Source organism: Arvicanthis niloticus, chromosome 10 (assembly GCF_011762505.2).
Source record: "Arvicanthis niloticus isolate mArvNil1 chromosome 10, mArvNil1.pat.X, whole genome shotgun sequence".
In the NCBI taxonomy this organism is placed as follows: domain Eukaryota; kingdom Metazoa; phylum Chordata; class Mammalia; order Rodentia; family Muridae; genus Arvicanthis; species Arvicanthis niloticus.
This window is the reverse complement of record NC_047667.1, coordinates 16,843,695-16,868,375: the sequence shown is the minus strand read 5'-3', so window position 1 is coordinate 16,868,375 and position 24,681 is coordinate 16,843,695. Positions and strand designations below refer to the sequence as shown.

Genomic DNA, 24,681 nt, shown 5'->3' with positions numbered 1-24,681 from the left:
TTAATGTCATGAGTAACTAAAGCCAGGGACAAGGCTCACAAACAAAAGACTACACAAAGCCGGGCCTGCCTGGCTCAGAATGAACCAGCCATCCCGAATTTCCAGAGATTCGACCGTCTGTAGCTGTGGCCAGCGCGGTCAGAATTGAGTTCGAGCTCCTCTATTATGGAATTGACATTTGCAAATATCACCGCCTATAAAAGCAAAGGAGGCTTATGCAGGAAGCTGGGCTGAGGAAAGCTTTGCAAGCTGGGCTGAGGAAAGCTTTGCGGGGAAAGAAAGGACTCAGACTTGTATTTCTGTCTGTTTTTTTTGTTTTGTTTTTGTTTGTTTGTTTGTTTGTTTTGCCTCGAAACAGTTCATCAAGACTGATCTGGCTGCACGGTTAGGGTGAACCTCACAGCATTTGAAGCTTGTCATACGCTATCTGGACGTGAGCAAGGGAAGCAGGGGAGGAGGCAGATTTGGGGGGAGTAGTGTCTTTTATCTTGGTGCATCCCAGTATAAGAGCAGAAGCTGCAGTTAGCCAAGATAGACATCTCCTGGCAGACTCTCAAGCACAGAAGGGCAGGGCTTTGGGTACCTCAAGGACACAGATCATGGTTATTTTTTTTTAAGTGTTTGCTTTTATTTCTGTGTAGAGTGTGCATATGCCAACATGGATAGAATGTCCCCAGAGGCTAGAAAAGGCTGTCAGAGCCCCTGAAGCTGGAGTTACAGGCAGGTGTGCGCCACGTGACATAGATGCTGGGAACTGAACCCCTGTTCTCTTGGAGAGTAGCAAATGCTGTTTACTGCTGAGTCATCTTTCTAGCGTCAAGACTGTGGTTTTGTGCTGAAAGGTGGTGGTTTTGTTCATATACAGGTGAACCTTGCTATGAAGCCAGGCAGGTTCACCCCACTTCCTTACTCGGGCTGTATTATCTCCAGCCGACCTGGGGTATTAAAGTAGCATACACAATTTAAATGGTATTTAATCGAATTAATTGAGAAGATTTCATATAGCTCAGGCTGGCCAGGATGATCTTCAGCTTCTGATTCTCCTGCCTTCACCTTTGAGCATTGGGATTACAAGTGTGAAGTACCACACTTAGTGTATAGTGTACATGATGCTGGGGGATGGACCCAGGGCTCTGAGCATGTGAGGTAAGCACTCTGCCATCTGAGTTACATCCCCAGGCTCCTAAAAGGGTACTGCTTGTGGCAAAGCAGGAGAAATACAAATCCCTTTACTCTCTTCTGTATATCACAACCGCAGTGTGATAGAAACCAGCAATAAAGAATGTTCACCAAGGCTCAAAAGGATCAGAGCATCCTTGTGGAAGTGTGGAAAGGTAGGCAAGATGTTTTCATCTTGGATTCTGTGTTTTATGACACCAGACTGGTTCATTTCAAAGCAAGCAGGCTAGAGACATAGAGCAGTGGTTAAGAGTGCTGTCTGCTATTCTAGAGGACCTGAATTCCATTTACGGCACCCATATCAGGCAACTTATAAGTGCCTGTAACTCCAGCTGCAGGGGATCCAAGCCCCTCTTCTGGCCTCCAAGAATACCACACCTGTGTGTATAAACCCACCCCATTACTGTATACATGTACATGGTTTTTAAGAGAAAATTGTCAGAAGGAAGAGTGTATGCTGTGTGCGTTTGTATGTGTTGCTGGTATATGTTTGGGTGTTGGGGAAATTTATTGTGGGAGAAAGTGAATTTGCACATTAGCTACTTTCCAGGCATAATTACTTTGATTTATTCCCCTCCTAACCCTAGAGGGAAAGCCAGGTTATTAGATTTAGTTCCACTGAAGGCATCTGTTAGTGAGTTAATGAAAAAGCCTGAAAGCTGTTATTCAGGCTGCTTCCTTCTACAGAGCGCAAACGGTCTGGGTAGGTGGATTGCAGGAGGTCTTCTTTGAATTCCTCTGAGATCCATTTGATTCTGGGAAGGCAATCATGAGGTATTTCTTCACCTCCTCATTTGTCATCTGCCTAAATCAGAGAGTAGCCATAGTGGAAGATGAGTGACAACTGAGGAGACAAGGATGGCCCCAGGATGAGCTGTAAGGGGCTTGGCTAGGGCAGGAGGCAGGTGCAGTTCCTGTATCTGTTCCCTTTGATTTGAGACTCAACAGTGTATCCTTAGCCAAGGAAAGTGTATAACACCGTTCCTTGTTAGTGTAACAAAATACTGACAAAAGAGACTTAAGGAAGGTGTTTATTTGGACCTAGAGTTTGACAGTATAGCCTATTGCAGAGGGGAGGCCATGGTCTACAGGTGAAGCAGCTAGCTGGTCACATCGCTCACCACTCCCCACCCCCAATCAGGAGAATGAGAAAGACAAACACTGGTGGTCACTTTAGTTCTCCATATTCAGTTCAGAACCCAGAGTATGAAATGATGTCATCCACCCCCATCAGTCTGGTCTAGAAGCTTCTTCATAGACATTCCCAGAAATGTGTCTTTTAAGTGGCTCTAGAGCCTGGGAAGCTGACATTCAGTGTTAACTACCACACACAGGCACATCCTAAGGGATCTTGGGAAGGGTTGGACTGGCTGTTGTGTTACCAGTGGCCTTGGTGACCACCCAATGTCACTTACACAACAGTCTTTCTCTCAGTCTTGGGTAACCACCCTGAAGTCCCTACTTGAATGCAAATAACTTTCCTTGAAAGCGTGGTGTATTCTGAATATAACAGGATCTCCTAGTTTTCCAATTAATGTATATTCATTTACAAAGTGAAGCATATCACAGTGTGCAAACGAAGATCACTCTTATGCGTCCATCTAGAGAAAATGGCGAAGGTGGATTTTCTTCTCTTTCCTGTCCATTTCTTTGTGCCCAGGTTCATAAGCTGCAAAACTGGGTCCCTGCTATGTGTTCTGTTTTATCTCCTGCCTCTATCTCCATGAAGTTTCTAGAATGGGGACTCTTTGTTATTTAAAAACTCTTCATGGACTCTACGTGTCTGTGAATGTTCTATCTTCTGAGTGCAGTGTCTTCTCTTTCAGTAAACACTGTGTGGGGGCTGATGACACAGCTCAGTTGGTAGAGTACTTGCCTGCAAGCCCCAGGCCCTGGGTTAAGTCCCACTACCACATAAACAGGTCCGTAATCTTAGCATGCAGGGGATGCAGATGGACTCATCTTTGACTATGTAGTGAGTTCCAGACCAACGTAGGCTATATGAGACCCTGTCTAAAACAAAACCAAACCAAAATCATGTATGTTTTTCCCGTTATCCAGCATCTAATATAATCATGCAACTTTGTGTCTATTTGGTTATTTAATCAAGAGCAAAATTTCTTCAAATGGACTCTCTGGTTAGAATTGTTTTACTAAACTATCCTCTGAAGGGACTGTGGCCAGCATCAGGTATTTCATTTAAAGAGGTGACATTTTAAGAGGCAAAATGCAATCATTAAAATGAAAATGGCTTCTAAAGCTATAACCCCAGAGACCTCAACCCATATTGATGGCTTCACTAATCAAGGTTTTTTTGCAGTGTTTATTGAACTGGAGTTTAGCTCACCTAGCTACAGAGTCATATTTCCCTTCTTTGTAGAAAAGTTATAACCGGGCTGGGATGCTATGACGGCTCAGTGGTAAGAGCACTTACAGTGCTCGAATAAGGAGCCAAGTTTGAACCCCAGCATCCCTGTAAAAAGCTGGGAATGGCCACCTCCACCTGTAACCCCAGCACTGGGGTGGGAGGTAGAGACGGGCTTAAATAAAGCTGCAAGGTTCTGGTTCCTGGAAAGACTCCTTTTCAAGGCAGAGAGTAATAGAGAAAGGCATTGGATTCTGTCCTTCACGTGCGATTCCATGAACATGCACGCCTGTGCATCTACACCAATGTACACACAGACACACACACACAGACACACACACACACACACACACACACACACACAAGGAGGGAGCGAGAAAGAGAGAGAAAGAATGAGAATGCTGTGAGAAACGTGTCGAATGCATTGATAAAATAAAAATAGAGCAGTACAGGCAATGTCCCAATTTATAGGTTGGTGGAGCCATGGGAAAAGAAAATGAAATTCTGCCAGCCCATTTATTCGTGGTGAACCTGGGTCAGACTTTCCTCTTTTTGAATATGTGTAACTTGAAGAGTAGCCACCCACGCGTTTGAAGCAAGCCTCTTTATAGATTCTCATGTCCAAGATCCAAGGTGTATTTCTAGAATATTTTCCTGCTCTTTCAGGCGGCTAAAGGATTCTCTACCGGAATGATGGTGCAGTGTTTGGGAAGATTTAAATGAGATCCAGCTACTATTAAAGTGGCCGTTGCTTTTCTTACGCAGCAGCGTGCATGCATGCATGCATGCATGTGTGTGTACGTGTGCGTGTGCGTGTGTTCTACTTTCGTTTCTGTTCCTGTGACAAGATATCCTGACTAAAAGCAAGTTAGAAGAGAAGGGATTTATTTTAACTCATAATTTTGGGTTACAATCTACTGTTGTAACAAAGTCCAAGCTTGAAGCAGCTGCCTACCTTGTGTCCGGTCAGAAGCAGAGCGAAAGGAATGCATGTATGCTTAGCACAGGCTTTTTCTATTTTCACAGAGTCCAGGGCCCAGACCTGGGGAATGGTGGGTCAACTTTCAGTCTTGGTCTTCTGACATTCATTAACTTAATTAAGACACACACACACACACACACACACACACACACACACACACACACGCCCAGAGACCATCTGATCTAGACAACCCTTCTTGAAAATCTCTTTCCAGCTGATTCTAGGTTGTGTCAAGTTGACAAAGAAAATTAACCATCAAATCGTGTGGTGGAAAAACTTGTTCAACTTTTTTTTTTTTTTAACTGATTTTTTTACAGTAACATTTTAAAGCCAGACTTTACAGTGGAGGCACCAATCCCTGTCATCCACTATCACCTTAGGCATATGAAGTGACATTAGGAAATGCTGCTTAAACTAGAAAGGATGTTGAAGCTGGATGCCTGCCACCAGGTCTGGTGGTGAGCACGAAAGTCTCAAGGTGGTTGCTAATATGAAAGTCAAATTGATATGCCTTAAAATTGTTAAAAATCTTACAAGTTTATAACTCATATACTATATATTTATAATTTTATAATTTACATTAACATATAAAATGGTAAAAAATAAAATTAATTGATGTTAATGAATTAATAGCAGTTTCCTCTTATAAAGCAGAGAAAGATGCTTAGGTGCTGAAGAAGAAGAAGAAGAAGGCTGAGAAGCTGGGAGGAGAAGGCTTTCCAGGTCTTCTCAGAGATGGAACTGGAAAGATATCATTAATAGCTTACTATATACACATGTACATATACACACACATGCACAATGCATACACACATAAATATATTCATGCATAGGCACGCATGCCTGTAAACGCAGATGCCATGTGTGTACAGACATGTATGAACACGCATGACTGTATATGCGCACACAGACATTTATACATGTATGTGCATAATACACATAAATATACCCATACATAAACATATACATGCATCTCTATACAAATACATGCATACACACACACACACACACGTATACATATGAAGAAATATCCCTAAATGAAAGTGGAACCTGGGGGCTGCAGCTAGGAGGCATGGTGCTGGCGTGGCGTGTGTGAAGTTATGGTTTATTTCCCAAGCACTGGGAAACAAAAAACCAAACACAAGTTCCAGAAACTTAGAGATGGCCCTCCCCGTCGTCTGTCGGTCCCAGGTCAATACAAATTTGAGTGTCATGTCCTAGCCCTTTCCAGTTAAGGGAAGTATTTGGCATGAGACCTTTTTAACAAGCTGGTGGATAACTCCCTAATTGATGTTTGATGACGGTCACGCACATTCCAGCCCCGCCTCCTCTACCAGCTACAAGCCATTCAATCAGCTAAGGCTGTAAATTGCAGATCTCTTTCACTGTTTAGAATCAGGAGCCTTTCCCCCCACAAAGCACCGTGTTAATGGCTAGCACTGTGTACACAGGCGTCAGTCTTACACACAAGACCCTCATTCTGTCATTCCCTTAACTACCTTTGGCTTTAATAGGGCAGATTGAATGCCGAGCTGTGAATCACTCAGCGCCTCATTAAACAAGCACGGGGAGGGGCGGGGTCATCCCTCCCCATCTGTCAGAGTGCCAGCAGGCTGGTGCTTGGGAAGGGACAGGCCTGAAGCCCTGGTGTAGCACACCAGGACATTTTTTTTTTCTTTCAACATGCATAGGATTTAATCTTTTCCCTCTTTTTTTTTTTTTTTTTTTTTTTTTTTTTTTTAAAGCAAACAGCAGATTAATTCAGAACCAAATTAGGACAAAATGGGGCAGTTGGACTGAGCAGGGGCTGAGCTGATAGAATAATTATGGGGTAGTGATAAGAGCCTTTGCTTCTTGTTGCTCCCTGGATCATCTGGCTCCTCGGGCTGGCAGTGCATCCTACAAGGCTATGTATCTAGTTGGCAAAACAAAAGAATGAAGGACAGCCAGTGTCAGATCCGTGACCCCAAGACAGCACAGGCACAGCGAACTCCACAGTGTGCCCTGGTTGTGAGATTTTGTGTGGGGATAAATCTTATTCCATAGATACACAAGGTCCCCAACTGTTGGAAACTCAGTTGATTCTGGCACCTAAAGTACTTAACAATAATTATTAGTGTCTCTGTCATTTCTTATAATTATAACCATTTTTATTATTTGCAGTTAGCACATGTAGTTTCTTCTCCGCTTAGGAACATCTCAGGAACAAATAAGGGAAGTGGATTGTCTGACAGGTTGAGGCTTTTGAGTATGTGTGCATGTGCAGCTATGTGTGTAAAAGACATCAGAGGTCAGCCTCAGGTGTGTTCCTCAGGAGATGTTCACCTTCGGTTTTTAAGACAGGGTCTCTCACTGGCCTGGAGCTCACTGATTTGGCTAGATTGGCTGGCCAGCAAGCCCCAGAGCTCATCATATCTCCATCTTCCCAATGCTGGGATTTCGAGCAGATACTGCCATACCTAGCTTCTAAATGTGTCTTTTGAGGATCAAACGCAGAGCCTTCTCATAATTGAAAAGCAAGTGCTCTGTGGGCTTAGTCATCTCCCTAGCTCATCACTGTCTTTTAAACTCTGTATCAGATCTCGAGCTGAAAAATAAATCTCTGTATGGGAATTCATTTATCATAGTCAAATAGCTGGTACCATTACACAGATGATGGAACTGAGCTAAGAGGAGTTACATGGGGTTCCTGATGTCAAGGTGCCTGGAAAACCCCTGTGCTGGAATACAGTCTGGCTGGCACTGTTTCCTGAGCCTGGGCTCTTGGTGGTTCTCTTCTGCTCTCCCTCCTTTTTCACAGCAAGAAAGGGGCTTACTGGAGCCTAAGCTTCCTCCACTCTTAGAAATTACATCACTGTGATAGACTCCATATAAATTAGGGGGAGGATTCCCTCAGAGACATCCACATCTTTAATTAAAGCTTTAATAAATGAATCCTTTGGGGGAAGTTGACTCGGTGTCTGTGGACTATACTGTATGTATATCACATATAATTATGTGTATGTGTGTCTAAGCAGGGTATGTACACATGCGTGCAGGTAGCCATAGAGGGCAGAAGAGGGTGTTGGGTCTCCTGGAGCTTGAATCACAGGGAAGGGCAGAGCCTGACCCCTAGCCGACAGCTCTCCTGTCTGCAGTATGTGGAAGAGAAACCACAGTTTGTGGATGGCTCATTGAGAAGCACGTATTTCCCCCTAGCTTGTCAGTGAGTAAATACTCCCTACTGTTCAGTCCTTGCATTTTGATTGTACAAATAAATCTGTACCTCAAACCTGTTGACTTAAAATAAAAATCGTTAATGAGCCAGAAATCCCATCGCCACATCCAGACTAGAATTTCAGCTCCAGAAGTTTCATGACTGAGTCACAGCTGCTCATTTTTAGCAGTAGGGAGCCAGAGTTTTCTATCCATCCTCAATGTTAATGACACAGATACATTAGAACCCAGGGCTCCTTGTTCTGGCCCAGCTTACTGTCTTTAGTAATAGGGCAGCCGTGTTAGGCAAGCATTGTGCATGAGTCTGCATGGAAGAAGTCTGTGAGTGTGTGTGTGTGTGTGTGTGTGTGTGTGTGTGTGTGTGTTTGGAGTTTTGCCTCAGGTGGTAAAGTATTTGCCTTGCAGACACAACAAACTGAGTTTGATCCCCAGATGCTACATGAGAAGCCAGGCAAGGTGACTTCAGCCCTGGGGAGACAGACAGGTAGAGCTCTGGGGCTGGCTGCCCAACCAGCTTAACCTGCTACATAGTACAAAGCTTTAGCCTAGTAAGACACTCTTTAACAAAATGGTGGGTGAGACCTGAGGAGTGAATGACATTCAGTGTTATCTTCTGGTCTCTACATGGACAGATAGGCAGACACGAACAGATATCTCTCTCTCTCTCTCTCTCTCTCTCTCTTTCTCTCTGTCTCTGTCTCTCTCCCTCTCTGTCTCTCTCTCTCTCTGTCTCTCTCCCTCTCTGTCTCTTTTTCTCTCCCTCTCTGTCTCTCTTTCTCTCTGTCTCTCTCCCTCTCTGTCTCTTTTTCTCTCTGTCTCTGTCTCTCTCTCTCTCTGTCTCTCTCCCTCTCTGTCTCTTTTCACACACACACACACACACACACACACACACACACACACACAGTGTTTGTTTGGATTGACAGAGCATCTAGATAAAGAACACAGGTCTGGACCAGTCCCATCCAGTTGCTAACGGGCTTTCTACAGACTCAGCAGGCCACAGACTCTTTCTTAGTTCTTAGGTTCACACTAAACATCATCTCACGGTCCTCCAATGGGATGCTCCTGGTGGCACAATGGAAAGGAATCACCTGGTTTTTGTACCTAAGTGCCACCAAGCTGTTGCCCCAAGGAATTTGTCCCCAGAGGAGTTGACTCCAAGACAGCTTCAAAGAGGACAGGCTGGGACAGATTTCGTGGTTTATATATGCACAATCACATCTCAGTGACATTATGTGAGCCAGGGTTCTCTAGAGGAACAGAGTTAACAGAATGAACACATATTAAGGGATGTTTATCACACTGGCTTACATGACACAGTAGAAGAGTCCGACAGTGGATGTCTCACACTGAAGAGGCTAAGAACCAAGTAGCTCTCAATCCATGAGGTCTGGATGTCTCTGTAGTTCATGTCTGGGCTGGAGAATTCCTAGAGAGCAGCTGGTCTTCACTCTATTTTAGAAGCCTCCAAACTAGATCTTAATATCAGTGAAGGAATGCATCAGTAGAAGAAACAGAGTAGATGAATTTGCCTACAAGAGTGAAGGCAAGCAGGCAAAAATTAAAACAAGAAAACTTCCACCTCCTTTTTATTTGGGCTGAAATCAGTGTGTGGCAAGCACAGTTAGGATGAGTCTTCCCACTTCAGAAAGTTCCCTGCAATAGTCCCCAGCAGCTTGCCTTCACCTGGTTCTAGATCTAGTCAAGCTGACAAGATTAACCACCACCGACAGATTCACCACAGTACTAGGAGAGAAGTGTTCTCTTTCTTGTTCTCATTTTTTTCTCACAGGGAAACTGAGTCCTAGAAAAGTTGAATGTGACTCTCTCTAGCCACAGGTCCTGCAGCTATGAGTTACCTAGCCATTGGTTGGAACTATCTAGAAGGAAGTGTCTGTATTAACTACATACCAGGTTTTCCTGTCAGTATTCCCTAAAACATGACTATTTACTCAGCATTGATTGTTTTAGGAGTTCCAAGGAGAGATGATTTAGGAGCCGGGAGGTGGCTCAGTGGTTAACAATGTGTACTGCTCCTGCAGAGTATCCGAGTTCAGTTCCCAGCACCCACATCTGGGGGCTTTTAAGGCCTCTAACTCCAGCTCTAGGGGATCTGGCGCCCTCTTCTGGCCAAGTCAGGCATCTGCACTCATATGCATCATCTGTGCTGTACCCATAATTAAAAATAAAATGAGAGCCTATTAAACTGTATGAGAGGAATTGTGTCATTTAAAAGCAGGTACTGTGCCGTGTTATTGTATAAATATTTTATTTTATGTCTGTGGGTGTTTTGCCTGCATGTATGCCTGTGCATCACGTGCTTGCAGTACCTGCAGAGGCCAGAATGGGATGTCGGAGGCACTAAGAATGGAATTATAGATGATTGTGAGCTACTATATGGGTGCTGGAAATTTAGTCTGGGTCCTTTGGGAGAGCAACCTGTGTTCTTAACTGGTAAACTAACGCTCTGTGCCTGCGCCGTTTTATGTGTAGACTCTTGGCATTGGGAGATGCTAGCGTGCTGTCTGCTGATAATGAGAGGCAAGACTCAGGTGAGACATTGCGCTGTGGCCCATCAGCCTGAGCACCTCCTCTGTCCAGGGCACATAGTGGATGCTCATAGTGTAAATGTACACGACACCCAAGGGTCCTGCTGCACAGGTGGGTGCCGCTGCACTGGAGCCATAGAGAGCAGTGAAGCTGCTGTCTGCAGTATTACTCACTAGCATATTTTTATCCAGAAATTTTTTTCTGAATTTAGATTTAATTTTATATATTTCTTGTCTGTCTGTCTGTCTGTCTGTCTGTCTGTCTCTCTCTATCTATCATCTATCTATCTATCTATCTATCTATCTATCTATCTATCTATCATTTATCTATCTATAGATAGATATAATTTTAAGGCCTACCGTTTTGTTTGGTCTTTTGAGACCAAGCTTTGCTACACTGCTCACTCTGGCCTGGAACTTGAGATTTTCCTGCTTCAGCCTCCCATGTTCTCCCCAAATTTCCATTCCCCCCCCCATTTAATATTTTATCATCTAGACTCTTTGTTCACTAGTGACATAAATCTTTCATTTATGGTATCTTTTTTATTGGGACAATATTTGTCTTCTGGAGTGCATGATGATAACCAGATACATGTTCACAATGTATCACGATCAATCCAGCTGCAGCCCTTCCATGCTATGTGTTAGTCGTTTTTGTGCAGTGGAACGAGACATTTTTCTCCTTACTTTGAGATGTGGACTACACGAGTCAATAGTCCCACAGCAGGGTGACCCAGAAGTTGGTCTCTGTGCTCTGCATACCCCGGGTCTGAATTCTTCACACTCCTCGCCTTCTCTTCCCCTCTCTCTGGCAGCCAGTACTCCACCCTGGTCTGTCGGCTCAACTTCAGAACAAACACAGATTGAATCACCCAGGTGCCAATTGCACTGATTTGTAACTCAGTCACTTAAACTCCCCTTTCGTGGCACATTGGAAGGCCTCGTGTTTAGATCTAAGGAATGTTCCCGGGAACATTCTTCTGTATGAAGCTTTTCCTTTAGGGATAGAATCTCAGAGGTGTCTCAAAGTGAATGAACGATTTAAGCTAATTACTTTAACTGCTATAATCAAGTAGCTTGGAAACATTGGAGAATGGGTTACCACCACGATACCAGAGGGGTGTGTGTGTGTGTGTGGTGTCTTCTTCCATCAGCTGCCTTAATTTTATTATTTTCCATTTGTTTGTGTGATGTGCTGTGTGTGTGTGCATGCATGTTGGGGGGCACAGGTATAGAGTATGTACATGTACATGTGTACTCAGAGACCCCAGGTTGTTATCAGAACTCTCTCGATTTTATTCATCAAGGCAAGGTCTCTCATTCAAACCCAAGGCTTGCTGATATACCTGGGCTCCCTAGCAAGGTTGCTCTGGGAATCCCATGTCTGCCTTCTGAGGCTGAATTACAGAAAGTCGCCACAACCACGAGGCTTTTACGAGACTTCTGGGGATCCGAACTCAGCTCCCCACACTTGTGTGGCAAGCACTTAACTGAGCCAACTTCCTTAGACAGTGCCACATTGAACCTGGAGCTCACAGGTTCAGCTAGACTGGCTGGTCAGTGAGCCCAGGGATTCATCTGTCTCTGCTTCCCCAGCGCTGGGACTACAAACAAGTACCACCCTGGCAGCGTTGCCTTAAATCATGGGTTCTGGGAATCCGACTTAGGTCCTCATGCTTGCAAGGCAGATGGAATTATTTCTGAGCACTAGACAGCAATGAGGTCAAGCCAGCTGCGCACTCCTGGCTTCAGCTTGACTCAGTGTCATTGCCAGTCCGAGACTGCTGAGGACACAAACAAGTCACAAGGACATCCGGTCACTCGTGCCTTTCTTCCTCCAAGAAGAGGTGCTGCAAATAACCTTGCCTCGAAAATGAGATGTGTAGTGTAGCTGAGAGTAAGTGAATGTGGATGCCACTACAGTTGCCCACAGGCATGCTGGGAAGCTGCCCTTTACTTGCTTCCATTGTCCATCTGGTCCCCTTTCTCCATCATAGACTAGTTCTGAGCATGAACTGTGTGGACCGCCTCCAGGTGCTAAGGTTTGGCTCAGCCAGTTAATAGTCAGCAAACTCCATGGCACCCTGCCTTACTGTGGCAGGTGTTAGTGTCTGATCACGTGGTAGTTCTCCCTCCTCCCACATGCTCAGCTATAACACTGTCCGCCCCTCTTACTGGCCGAGGCAGCAGCTCCTGGCCCCATCCTTTCCTCTCATTGGTCCGTGATTCACCTTCAAGCAGCAGAATTTTCTGTGGAAGTGTGTTAGATTGTTCCCAAGGCCCTGCAGCCTCTGACTGAATCTAAAGGAGCCCTTAGTCTGGGGGAAGTCAGCCAGTGTGTGTGGGAAGTCTGACTTCCCTGGGGACATTGGTTAATCAATCTGGTTGACAGTCCCCACCCAGCTCAGCCCTCCAGCCATCCCTATTCTTCAATGAATCACCTCAATCAGTCTTTGCTGGCTTTCATTTCGGCTTAAAGTCTGTGGAAAGAGGGACTGGTGTGTGTGTGTGTGTGTGTGTGTGTGTGTGTGTGAGGGTGGGTAATGGCTCAGTTGATGGACAGCTTGCTTAGCCTGCACACAGCCCTGAGTTCCATCCCCAGCATCACAGGAGTATGGGATGCACATTTGTCTTCCCAACACTTGAGAGGTGGAAGCAGGAAGATCAGAAATTCAACATCGTCCTTAGCAACAAATTAAATTCGAGGCCAGCTTTACACGAGACCCTGTCTCAATAAATAAATAAATAAATAAATAAATAAATAAATAAATAAAATCTATAGAAGGTAAATGATCAGCTCAGGTGAGCCAGACACCTTGGTTCAGGTGTGGGTCTTCCCCTGTGAGATACCACAGCACAGGAGGCGATGTGGCCCCATCATGGAGTGATGGATGGGGCAGGTTAGGCCCAGCTATGTTCCTGGCCATCAGTGCCTTAGTGAGTTTTTGAAAATGCAGATGTAATTGTCCCACTCCACCATGTTCAAAGCCGATAGGTTCTGAGAGGCTTCAGACAACGGTTTGTACAGCTGATCTCGGCACAGACGGCTCCTCAATGGAGACCCTCACACACTTCTCTGCCCAGCTTCTCAGCTAGGACCCAGCACGGAGCCTTCCCTCTAAGGGGAGGGTTCTCATTTCTTGAGAGATAGAAAAATGATCACATCGACATCCAAGGCTGATGTTCTCAGTCTGGGTGCTGCCGACTCCCCAGGTTCCCCAGCTGGACGTTTATCTGGATCTAAGCTCCTACCTCGGAGGGCTTTCTCAGTCATGGCTCAGCCAGTTGAGTGCTCTCATAGTGTGTACAAGCCCTAGGTTCTCCCCACCCTGCTCCCCCACGAATCACGTAGAACAATGGGGCACATTACTCTTCACAGCACTTGAGAGATGGATGGAGGATGCAGGAGGATCAGAAGTTCAAAGGTCATCCTTAGCTACATGGGGAGTTCCGAGCCAGCTTGGGCTATGTGAAAACCTGTCTCAAAATAAGAATACAATCAAATATGTCTCCTTGGATGTCTGAGAGAACTCTCTAACTTGGTGTGTCAAAATCTGAGCTGTTGATCCCCTCCTCCGTCTCCATCCGCTCTTCCTGAGGTCTCCGTCTCAGGGAAGACCAGCTCCACCAGTCCATTTTTCCAGGAAATGAAGCCCTGCTTCCTTCTTGACTCCTGTTAGTTTTGAAGCCTGCTTATCAGAACCCGTTCACCACACCTTCAGACTTCTCAAGTCAGAATGTCTCTAGACTCACCCCTCATCATTCTGATGCCGACTTGCTTGGTCCCACCCTCTCCTGGCCCGGAACTGCATCAGCCTCCTAACTGCCCTCTTTCTTTCTGCTTTGCCAAAGAGAGCACAGTCCTGCTAAGCCTGCCACAGACTGCCATTTCCAGGCCCCACCCCCAGTGGCTTCCCACCCTGTAGAGCCCTAATGGCTCCAAGATAGAGTCCAACTTCCTCCTCGTCTCTCCTTTTGTGCTTTTATTCCCTTTGTTCCCCTCCCCTTTCTCTTGTAGACTTGCTGTATCCCCATCATGTCAGAAAGACTTCACCTCAAAGTCCTGTCTTCCTTCTGCCTGGAAGTTTCTTCCCCCAAATATCTGTACCTCCATTTCCTGAGAATGGTTCCTGACACCAAGTTGAGATATGCGGTGTTAACGAGATGAGTGAACGAGATGTGTGTGTGCTTGTGTGTGTTTTGGCTGTACCTGTTTGTATGTGTGTACGCATATGAGTATGAATACATATGTGCATATGAGTGTGAAACACGTGTGTGTTTGTGTGGAGGTTAGAGGTCAAGCTCAAACGTCTCCACCATGTTTACCTTACAGACTTTGCCCCACCTGACTTTTATGGAGGTTTTGGAGATCTGTAGCATGGTGGAAAACACTACTCACGGATCCATCTCCCTAGCCCCATGCACCCCAGAATTGATCTCCTTTTGATTTGTTCAGAGTCGGCTCGCTCTCCCCTCAGAAGTGTCCTGTGAGATCTAAATCTTCCTCCCCTCTTCTTGAAGAAGGGACTGTGACTTATGTGTCACAGTCTAGTGCTTAGCGGCTTTCTTGGCGTATGGTGGACCTGGAATAAGTAAATATTCTCAACCATGGTCCAGTGCTTACTGGGTGGATCAGCACATTCAGTCACAGAGGCCTGCTGAAGTAGAGGGAGAGCCGGGCCACTCTTTCCTGATGTTCCCAGCAGGCTGCTAACCGCTGTCTTTGTGTATTGCTGGGTATGTTATCGGCAGAGAACAAGAGCAGGCTTGGGGTAGATGCACTTAGAATTTCCTTCTAGCAAATTATCACATGATGTGGATTCTGGCAAGGTATGGGCTATGCACACCGGTCCCATGGAAATCTCAGTTTGCTTTTGAGCCACTGGTTGGGGATTACACACAGAACAGTGGACCCTTGGCTTTATTGAAGGGGTGGTAGGTCATTTGTTTTCTCTCATCCAGGAAGCTGTTCAGGGTTTAGGCAGGAGGGAAGAAGAGTGTATATTCTTTCTAGGGACCTGGCTTCTCAGTACCCACTTCACCCCGCTAAGCCTGCCTATGCAGGAAAAGGCTGGTGTGTGGAGGGAGCCAATTTCTGCCTATCTGATCTAGAAGCATCAGTACCTTAGTACTGATGAAGAAGTCACATTTGCTCAGTTTGCTTCTAACCCAAATCTTTGAGGTGTTTTAGAAAGTCATGGTGGAAAGTGATGTTCTGGAGAGTCTAGAGTGGCAGAGGTCATGTGATGTAGTGGCCACGTGTCATGGTACCCAGAGTCTTTGTTGAACAGGTTGGCCACTGGGAAGTCATTAGTTGAATCAGCTACTACTTCTTATGGTGTGTGTATGTGTGTGTGCGTGTACGTGTGCGTGTGCGTGTGTGTGTGTGTGTGTGTGTGTATACATGCCACATGTGAGCAGGAACTCTCAAAGGTCAGGAGAGGGTATTGGATCCCTTATGCTGGGACCTACAGTTGGTTCTGAACAGCTCAGTGTGGGTTCTTAGAGCCAAACTCAGGCACTCTGAAAGAGCAGAGAGTATTCCTGACTGTGAAGCAAGCTCCCCAGTCCCTTTATACACTTGATTTTTGAGATAAGATCTCTCACTGACTCAAGCCCACTGATTCAGCTAGTTGGTTGACTAATGTACTCCAAGGAACTAGCTGCCTTCTTCTTCTTCCTCCTCTTCTTCCTCCTCCTCCTCTTCTTCTCCCTTCTCCTTCCTCCTTCCTCCTTCTTCCTTCCTCCTTCCTCCTTCCTCCTTCTCTTCCTCCTCCTCCTCCTCTTCTCCTTCCTTCTTCCTCCTCCTCCTCCTCCTTCTTCTTTTTAATATGGTTGCTAAGGATTCAAACTCAGAACCTCATGTTTGTGCAGCAGATGTTTTACCCATTGAACCTTTTACCTCCCCCACCCCAGGCTCTATTTCTAGGCAGAACTCAATGCCTTGCATAACCTTGAGCCAGGCCTCCTAACCCTGGGCCCTCTGATTTAGTCTCCTTGTGTTACCGACACAAACACGAGTCTTCCTCACCATTCATAAACTGCAGAAAAACAAACACCTGGGTGTGAGGAGCCCTCTGGGGGATTTAGGAGCTGATGTGCAGAACTCGGAGTGCCTGAGGAGAAAGCTGCAGTGCAAACACAATATATTATTAATACAATGTTAAAAAATAGCAGTGCAGCCCGAGCTATTCATAGCTGTTCTGGGCTGCAGAAGCAGCAGGGCTCTGACACACAGGCCCTTAGACTGTTTGGGGAAGCAGGGGCTATGGTTTTCAAGTCTGTAGCACACTGAACAGAAGACAAAAATGAGAATTTAGGAAAATTTGAACATATACTTATGTACACTGGTAGCATATACACCAGGTGGGCTACAGTTCACAAGGTTCAAATTTAACAAGCTGGATGGCAGACCTTTAATTTTTCATTACACTTTAGAACTACTTTACAGTGTGGCCAGTCTGGAGGCACAGGGCTGAAGGTTAGGAGTCCCCTTTCTTTCCTCATACGTGTTAGGAAGCAGAAAATGATGCCTTAGACTCCATGGTGAAACCTCCCCAGGTAGGTAAACTAATAACTGTTAATAACTGGTTTGGTTAGCTAACTACTTAGTTGGTCATATCCACTCAGCAGATGCATGTAGGGCACCTGCTACTGTAGACACTGGCAATAAAAGACATAGATTATTATCTAGAGACCTTCCCCTCCTTTCTCTCTCTCTCTCTCTCTTTCTTTCTTTGTCTTTTTCTCTCTCTCTCAACTTCTCTCTCTCTCTCTCTCTCTCTCTCTCTCTCTCTCTCTCTCTGTGTGTGTGTGTAGGTCAGAGGTCAATCAATCTCAGCCATCTTCTGTCATTCACTGACTTACTTTTTGAGATTACAGTCTTTGAACCTGGAACTCAGTGGTTTGGCTGTATTAACTTTTCAGCAAACCCCTGGGATTCATCTCAGATAATTATCTAAGACAACATACCAGAGAAAGAATTGACAACATACCAGAGAAAGGATTCCAAACATGCAGATTAGGATAACTCATTGGAGTTACTTACAGGAGCGCTAAGTGACTAAAGGCAGCTATATCATTGAAAAGCCCACCCCAGCTTGGGTGACAAATCATAAAAGATGCAACCCAGAAGCTCCCTGTACAACTTTTAGGAAGCTTCACTGAAGAATATCACCTCTTCTAAGCAACTGTTACTGTTACATAACATTCAAGAAGGGGCCTTGCAAGTCTTGTAAGTTTCAGAAGTTTCCTAAGACCTGTAAGTTTTGTAGACTTTCTAAGACTTGTAAGTTTCCTTTATTTTCTGAGGATTAATGAGCTTCTCTCCAGGGGGATATGTTTTAATTTAGAGGAAATAACTAAACAACTGTCTATTCTCTTTCTATTACAGAGCCTGTGTCATCTTAGGGGTGATCTTTCTTCTGTCATCTATATGCATTGTGGTCAAAGCCATCCATGACCTTTCCACAAGGCTGCTCCCTGAAGTGGTAAGGTCCTTCTTCTCAACATTCTTTCCTAAGTTCCCACTTACCTTGATTCTCTCACAGGTCAGTGAGTGGGTAAAGAGAGGCTGTTGAGCTGAGGGAGACAGATCATGCAACCTTTTTAGGGAGCAGAAGAACGGTCTCCAGGCATACAGATGACTCAGCAGAGTAAAGTTCTGGGTCAGAGGAGACTTCACACAGTTGAGCTGGTGTTGTCTTTTGTATCCTGCCCTTACACTTTTTGACTAGTTTTAAAGAAATGTCTTTATTTTCATAAAAAAAGATATTATATTTGTACAGCTGTGATCCTGTCTGTTATCTAAATCCATCTAATAATTGCTATAATAAGGTATTTCTCTTTCTTCTACACCTCAATGCAGTATATAAATCTATTTCCATTAGGATTTCTAGTATAATCCATATTCAGATATATAAACTAGAAGACATACTTTCTGGCAGAGATGTTTCTCACTGTCTTGTCCTTTGGTCATTACTTTTAACTCTTTCTTCCTCTATACTCTCTGGATGTGTTTGTAGCTTTCTGATGAACAGCCTTCACGGGCAACCAGTTTGGTTACTAGGTGATGAAGATGCTTCCATTATAATTTTTCACATTTGGGTTCATGCTGTTGTAAATGGGACACATTGACTTGTAGGATGGTTTGGATTTAAGTTCGACCACAGCACAGCATTTTATACAAGTCAGGATAATTAGGGAGACTATACATAAATATGTAATGTTTATATAACTTCGGGGTAAGACCTTGTGGTAAATTTCAGGAGTATCCCGAGACTTGTAAATTTTGTTGACTTTTTATATCTTATAAGTTTCTTTTACTTCCTGGATCTTAAAGAGCCTTGTTTCAGGAGAGAATGATTCAATTTGGAAGAAATATTTACACAACTATCTATGTTATATTGCTTATAGATTCTGTGTCATCTTGGGAGTACTTTTTGGTATGTGTATATGTGTGTGTGCACATACACATGCATATGTATATGATCTGCCCAGGTGGTGTAGGTCTTATATCCATCTAGTCTCTTCCTCATCAAACTGTATGTCACATACCCCAATCTGCTAACACAGAAGGCACCAAGTGTGATTATGTATGTTACATGTCAAGCAGGCAACGTTCTACATTTTTCAGAGGATATGAATGCACCTGAAGCTGAAGAAATATTACTAGGTAGCAGTTTTTAGCACTATGCCAGCTGACACATTCATTTATGAAGATATTAAAGATTTATTCCCAGCAGGTGTAATGGCATGAGATAGATGGCTTTGTTCACATGCCTCTGTAGAAATACTCCTTGTTTTTTTTGGGGGGGGTGTTTTGGGTTTTTTTTTTGTTGTTTGTTTATTTATTTATTTATTTTTGTAGTAGAAGCACTTTTAGCTGTGGACAGTCACTCATTATCCCATGGTGGAGATGCTTTTAGGCAAAGAGATCCAGAATTTCAATCCTGCCTCACCATATTAATGTCTAAAGATCCACCCATGTCAGGTTTAAATGGTGGAGAGCCACACAGTTATACCCTAGATGGGCACTGTCCTTGGAGAACCCAAGGCTACTGCTGTCTTTTTATCAGTTCTGGAGTGAGATTGAAAATTTATACCATGTTGTGGGCATCCTGCATATGGCTGGCTTCATTTTTAAGCTCTTAGCATCATGAAAAGTTAACGAGGAGCACTTGAGCTGGAAGGTAAAGGCCGCTGTTTGCCAGCATACAGGGCCAGTTAATGCTACCAGAGCAAAGAAAATTATTAATTTTTAATGCCTGTGGGTGGGGGAAGGGGTGCATGCATGTGGGCGTGCATGTGTGTGGAGGTCAGAGGACAGTCTCAGGTGTTATCCTCAGGAATGCTGCCCCTGCCCTTTGAGATGAAGTCTCTCATTGTCTTAGAGCTCAGCAATTTGTCTGGGATGACTGACCACTGAGCCCCAGCTCGACCTGTCTCTGTTTCTCCAGCACTCATAATACAAGTGTGTACCGTCAGTCTCCCTTTTCCTGCTGGTTCTGGGGATCCAACTCAGGTCTTTATGCTTCCAACTAAAGTACTTTATGGAGTCTTCTCTTCATCCCAGTTTCTTTTCTTAAATTAAGATACAAAGTAACAGAGTTCCTCATGAGATACATTCTCAGTGTTGGTTGCTCATCTAGTCGGACTCCCCTCCCTGTCTTCCTGCACTGTGATCCATTTGTGCCTTTCACCGTTGCACTTTCCTGTCATACTCTCACATACCTCTCCCTCAAAACCTCTTTGCCTGGCCTCTCATGATCTTCTTTCTAATTTTCTGGGAGCCACACACATGTGATTCCACATATATATACATGTATAAAAAGTAGAAGCCAGGATCTGTGTATGAGAGAGAACAGGAAGTATTCCTCATAATGAGCTTACGGTACCGTACTTATTGCTTTTCAGTTTCTTCATCTTTCTGCAAATTTCATCTTTTTAATGGCGAAATAAAAATTCCATCATGTACATGGACCATGTTCGCATTAGCCATCCATCTGTTGATGGGCATCTAGGCTGGTTCTGTTTCCTGGCTATTGTGAAAAGAGCAGCAATGTAGAGTAGCAATTGTGAAAAGAGCAGGGATGTAGAGGTTCCTGTGGTAGGGTGTAGAGTCCTCTGGGTATAAGCCACGGAGTTTTCAGTCAAGTGTGCTGCTTCCTTTGCTCTGTACCAGGGAAGTTTCTAGAAGCCAGCCAGCCAGTCACACATCCTGCTGTGACTCAGGATGAGTGTTGATACAGAATGGTTCCTGTAAATTAGATTTGTCAAATCAAATGCCCAGAGAAATCAGGCCTGGACACAAAAGAGGAGAAGTTGGCCAGGTTTGCATTACTGGGAGAACATGTGCCTAACTAAAGGCTCCAGACGCCTTCAGAACTGCTGTGCCAGAGAAAAGAGTAGAAACCTCTGCTGAACATAAAACTCACAGGGCTGGGCAGACAGCTCAGTGGGATGCTTGCTGGGTAAGCACAAGGATCTGAGTTCAGTCCTCAGGAACACAGAAAAGCCAGACACAGCAGTAAGGTGTGCCTGTGATCTCAGCATTGAGGACAGAAGGCAGGAGCATCCTTGGGGCTCTCTGGGTAGCTGAACTGGCGAGAGGAAGACACCTCTATCACCGCCGTCAGCCTTTGGTTCATACACCTGTGTGGGAGGAGTACCTGCACACATACACATATGTATAACACACACACACACACACACAGAGAGAGAGAGAGAGAGAGAGAGAGAGAGAGAGAGAGAGAGAGAGAGACTAATGAAAAAGGAATTGAAAGTCTGACTGGATAATTTCACATGGACACACTGTCTTACTTAGGGTTTCATTGCTATGAAGAGACACCATAACCAAGGCAACTCTTATAAAAGACAACATTTAATTGGGACTGGCTTACAGGTTCAGAGATTCAGTTCCTTATCATCATGGCAGGAAGCATGGCAGAGTCCAGGCAGACAGGGTCCTGGAGAGAGTTCTACATCCTGTTCTGGAGGCAGTCAGGAAGACATTGACTTTCCTGCACTGGGAGGAGCTTGAGAACTAGGAGCCCTCAAAGCCCGCCTACACAGTGATAGACTTCCTCCAACAAGGAGGTCACACCTCCTACTAGGCACACTTCCCATGGGCCAAGCACAGTCAAACCACCACATGCATAAAGTCTCAGCTGCACTTAGGAAGTTCACCACTTCATATAGGGCCTGGACCAAACAAGGGACAGTACTCTCCAGGGCCTCAAGGTAATTGATGTCTCTCCCAGTCACACCTTAACCCCTCCCCTCAAATCCAAGTTGAATTCTCACAGCTGAGTCCCGCCCTGACAGATGCAGGGTTCAGGAGCAGAGTGTGGCTCCACAGGTAACGCTTGACTAGCATGTATGAAAACCTGGGTCAGGGCCCCAGCACCATACAAACTGTGTCTAGAGATGTGTACCTGTTACATAACCCCAGCGCTAGAGAGGTAGAGGTAGGCGGACCAGGAAGTGAGGGATCACGCTCTGCTAAATAGTGAGTTTAAGCACAGACTGGGATACTGAGATACATGAGACTGTCTTAAACAAAAGTCAAAACCAGTTCCCTTCTTTTGAGTGTGAAATTCTCAGAGTGAGGCTTAATGGGTCAGTGTATGAGTGTGAGCGTGTGCGTGTGCATGTGTGCATGTGTGTGTGTGTGCGCGCGTGTGCCCGTGTGTGCTTGTGTGTGTGCGTGTGTGTATGTGCGTGTGTGTATGTGCGTGTGTGCGCGTGTGCACGTGTGTGTGTGTGTGTGTGTGTGTGTGTGTGTGTGTGTGTGTGTGTACACATGTATAATGGTATATATGCCTGTGAGACTAGCGGAGGACATTGTGCATTCTCTACCACTCTCCACATTATTCCCTTGAGGTCCGGTCTCTCACTGAACCTGGAGCTTGCTGTTTTTCATCTAGGCGGGTGTCCAGCAAGCCGTAGGGATCTTCTTGTCTCTACTTCCCCTCCCTCAAGTGCTCTGGGTTCAGGTTATAACAGGCTTTTTATGTAGATTCTGATATCTGATCTCAGGTCCTCAAACCCACTGAGCCATCTCCCCAGCCTGCAGTGGCTCAGTTTTCAACAAGAAATCTGGGGTAGCCAGGAGTTACCCAGCTGTGAAGACAGCTGGCTCTGATCCTCCAGGGTATCACCAGCCCCATGGGGTTTGGCTGGAAGAGGAACTGAGCCAGGCTGGTTTCTGGGCTGAGTCCTGAAGCAGGCCTATGGGGGTTGTGTTTGGTGTCTGTAGAAGTAAAAGGCAAGACTGCTCCCCACCCCACCCCTGCACCACACCTCTGGTTACTAAGGCAGACTTTGGAAGCAAGTTCTCTGCAATTCTGCATTGCTCTAGTTCTAGAAGCTGGGCAGTGGGCTGTGCTATGACATGGAGCCAACACTTAATGATGATAACAGGATGATATTTATTTATTTACAATTCAGTAATAGCTTCTAGTGTTGGGGAGGTGGTTCAGTTGGTAGAGTGCTTGCCTTGCCTGGGTTCCATTCCCAGCACTGTTTAAACAAGAGATGATGGGACATGCCTGTAGTCCCAGCCCTGGGGAGGCAGAGGCAGGAGAATCAGAAGTTCAAGGTCATCCTCAGCTACACAGTGAGTTTGAGAGCAGCTTGGGCTACATGAGATCTTGTTTCTAAAAACAAAACAAGAAATAAAGAAAGAAAAAGAAAAAAAGAAAGAAAGTAACTTCAGAACAAAAATGAGCATCTTCAAAAATTCTCTGCCGGTGGTGACCTTACCCAAATGCAATTAAGCTTTTCATTAATGAATAAAAGTTACATATATTCATATATATGTGTGTGTATATGTATATATATGTATACATACATACATACACACACACACACACACACACACACACACACACACACACACACACATATATATATATATATATATATATATATATATATATATATATATATGATGTTTGATGCTAAAATGGGCTGATTTATTATTTTATGTTTTCTTTGGTTCTTCTCATTTTGTTCATGGGTTGTTTTTAAAGAGTCACATCCTGTTTTGGCCCCACTGCACCTGCGCTGGTGAGGGACGGCAAGTGTGTGCTGTTCCTGTTTGCAGGGACACGAGCTCTGAAAGCTGAAGTCTAAGGCTGTCTGTTGGCTGATGGCAGAGTTGGGTTGAGTGCAGGCCTCTTCTAGCCTCTGGCTCCACGAGCCTGTGTGTCTTTGCTGCCCACTGGCCTTCAGGGCTTGGCCTTCCCACTTCCTCCACTCTCCAGGCAGTCATCTCTTCCCTGCTCTCCACATTATTCCCTTGAGGTCCGGTCTCTCACTGAACCTGGAGCTTGTTGATTTTCATCTGGGCTGGTGGCGAGCAAGCCCTAGGGATCTTCTTGTCTCTACTTCCCCTCCCCCCAAGTGCTCTGGGTTCGGGTTATAACAGGCACTTTACATTTTATTTATATATATTTTTTATTTCTCCTCCCTCCCCCTTATCTTGCTTTCTATGAACCTTGGCACATGATAAACAAACAAATAATTTTAAAAAACGTAAGCTCATTTTCCCCCTCTCACTTCCTGCTCTCCACACCCACTTAGTCACCCATACCCACTTCCCAGGCTTAGTCACCTGTATAATGTTTTATCTGGAAACATCCCTGCCTTTCCCTGCCCCTCAGCCTGCCCCTTGCCAGTGGATTCTCTTGAGCGGGGCTTTAGAGCAGTGGTTCTCAGCCTCCCGAAACACTGCGAGCATTTAATACAACTCCTCACGTTGTGGTGACCCCCGACCATAAAATCATTTCCGTTGCTACTTCCTGGCTGTAATGTCGCTACTGTTATGAATCATAACGTAAACATCTGTGTTTTCCGATGGTCTTAGGTGACCCCTGTGAAAGGGTCGTTAGACTCCCCCAAAAGGGTTCGAGACCCACAGGTTGAGAACCGATGCTTTAGAGGCAGGAAGCATTTGGCAGAAGGACATGAGAATGAATGGCCACATCGGAAAGAAACATGGCTGAAGGAGTGTTCTCCTGGCCTTACTGTCCAATCAGCGTCTCAGGGGCCTTCTGAAAAAAGGGTCCCATGTGCAGAGTGTGTGTTTCTAAAGGGTCCTCATGGTCTCAGTGAGCCCTCTGAGGCTCGCAGCACTGCTGTTAAAGATACAAGAGAGGCGATTCTAATTGTAAACTGAAGTTCCCAGAAGGTCATGAAATTGTTATCAGTTGGAGCATGGGCTTTCTGGTAACCTGAATCTGTGTTCCTAGGCCAACGCTGCAGAACAAACTGTCTCTTATTCCTTTTGAGGTGAGAGCCGTTTGTGCATGGATATAGCCCTGCCTTTTTCTCTCTACCAGGGCCTAGGGTAGGTTGTTAAATCTTTTTCTGCTGTAGGTTTTTGT

General features: G+C 45.1%; 1 protein-coding gene across 1 annotated transcript in view; it reads left to right on the top strand.

Moving 5' to 3' along the window:
• The window catches only part of Tmem163 (transmembrane protein 163), a 174,685-nt gene that overhangs the window by 128,992 nt on the left and 21,012 nt on the right, over positions 1-24,681 (top strand). The window contains exon 5 of the mRNA XM_034513277.2: positions 17,685-17,781. Within this exon, the coding sequence (XP_034369168.1) occupies positions 17,685-17,781 (97 nt within the window). The remainder of the gene's footprint in view (positions 1-17,684; positions 17,782-24,681) is intronic.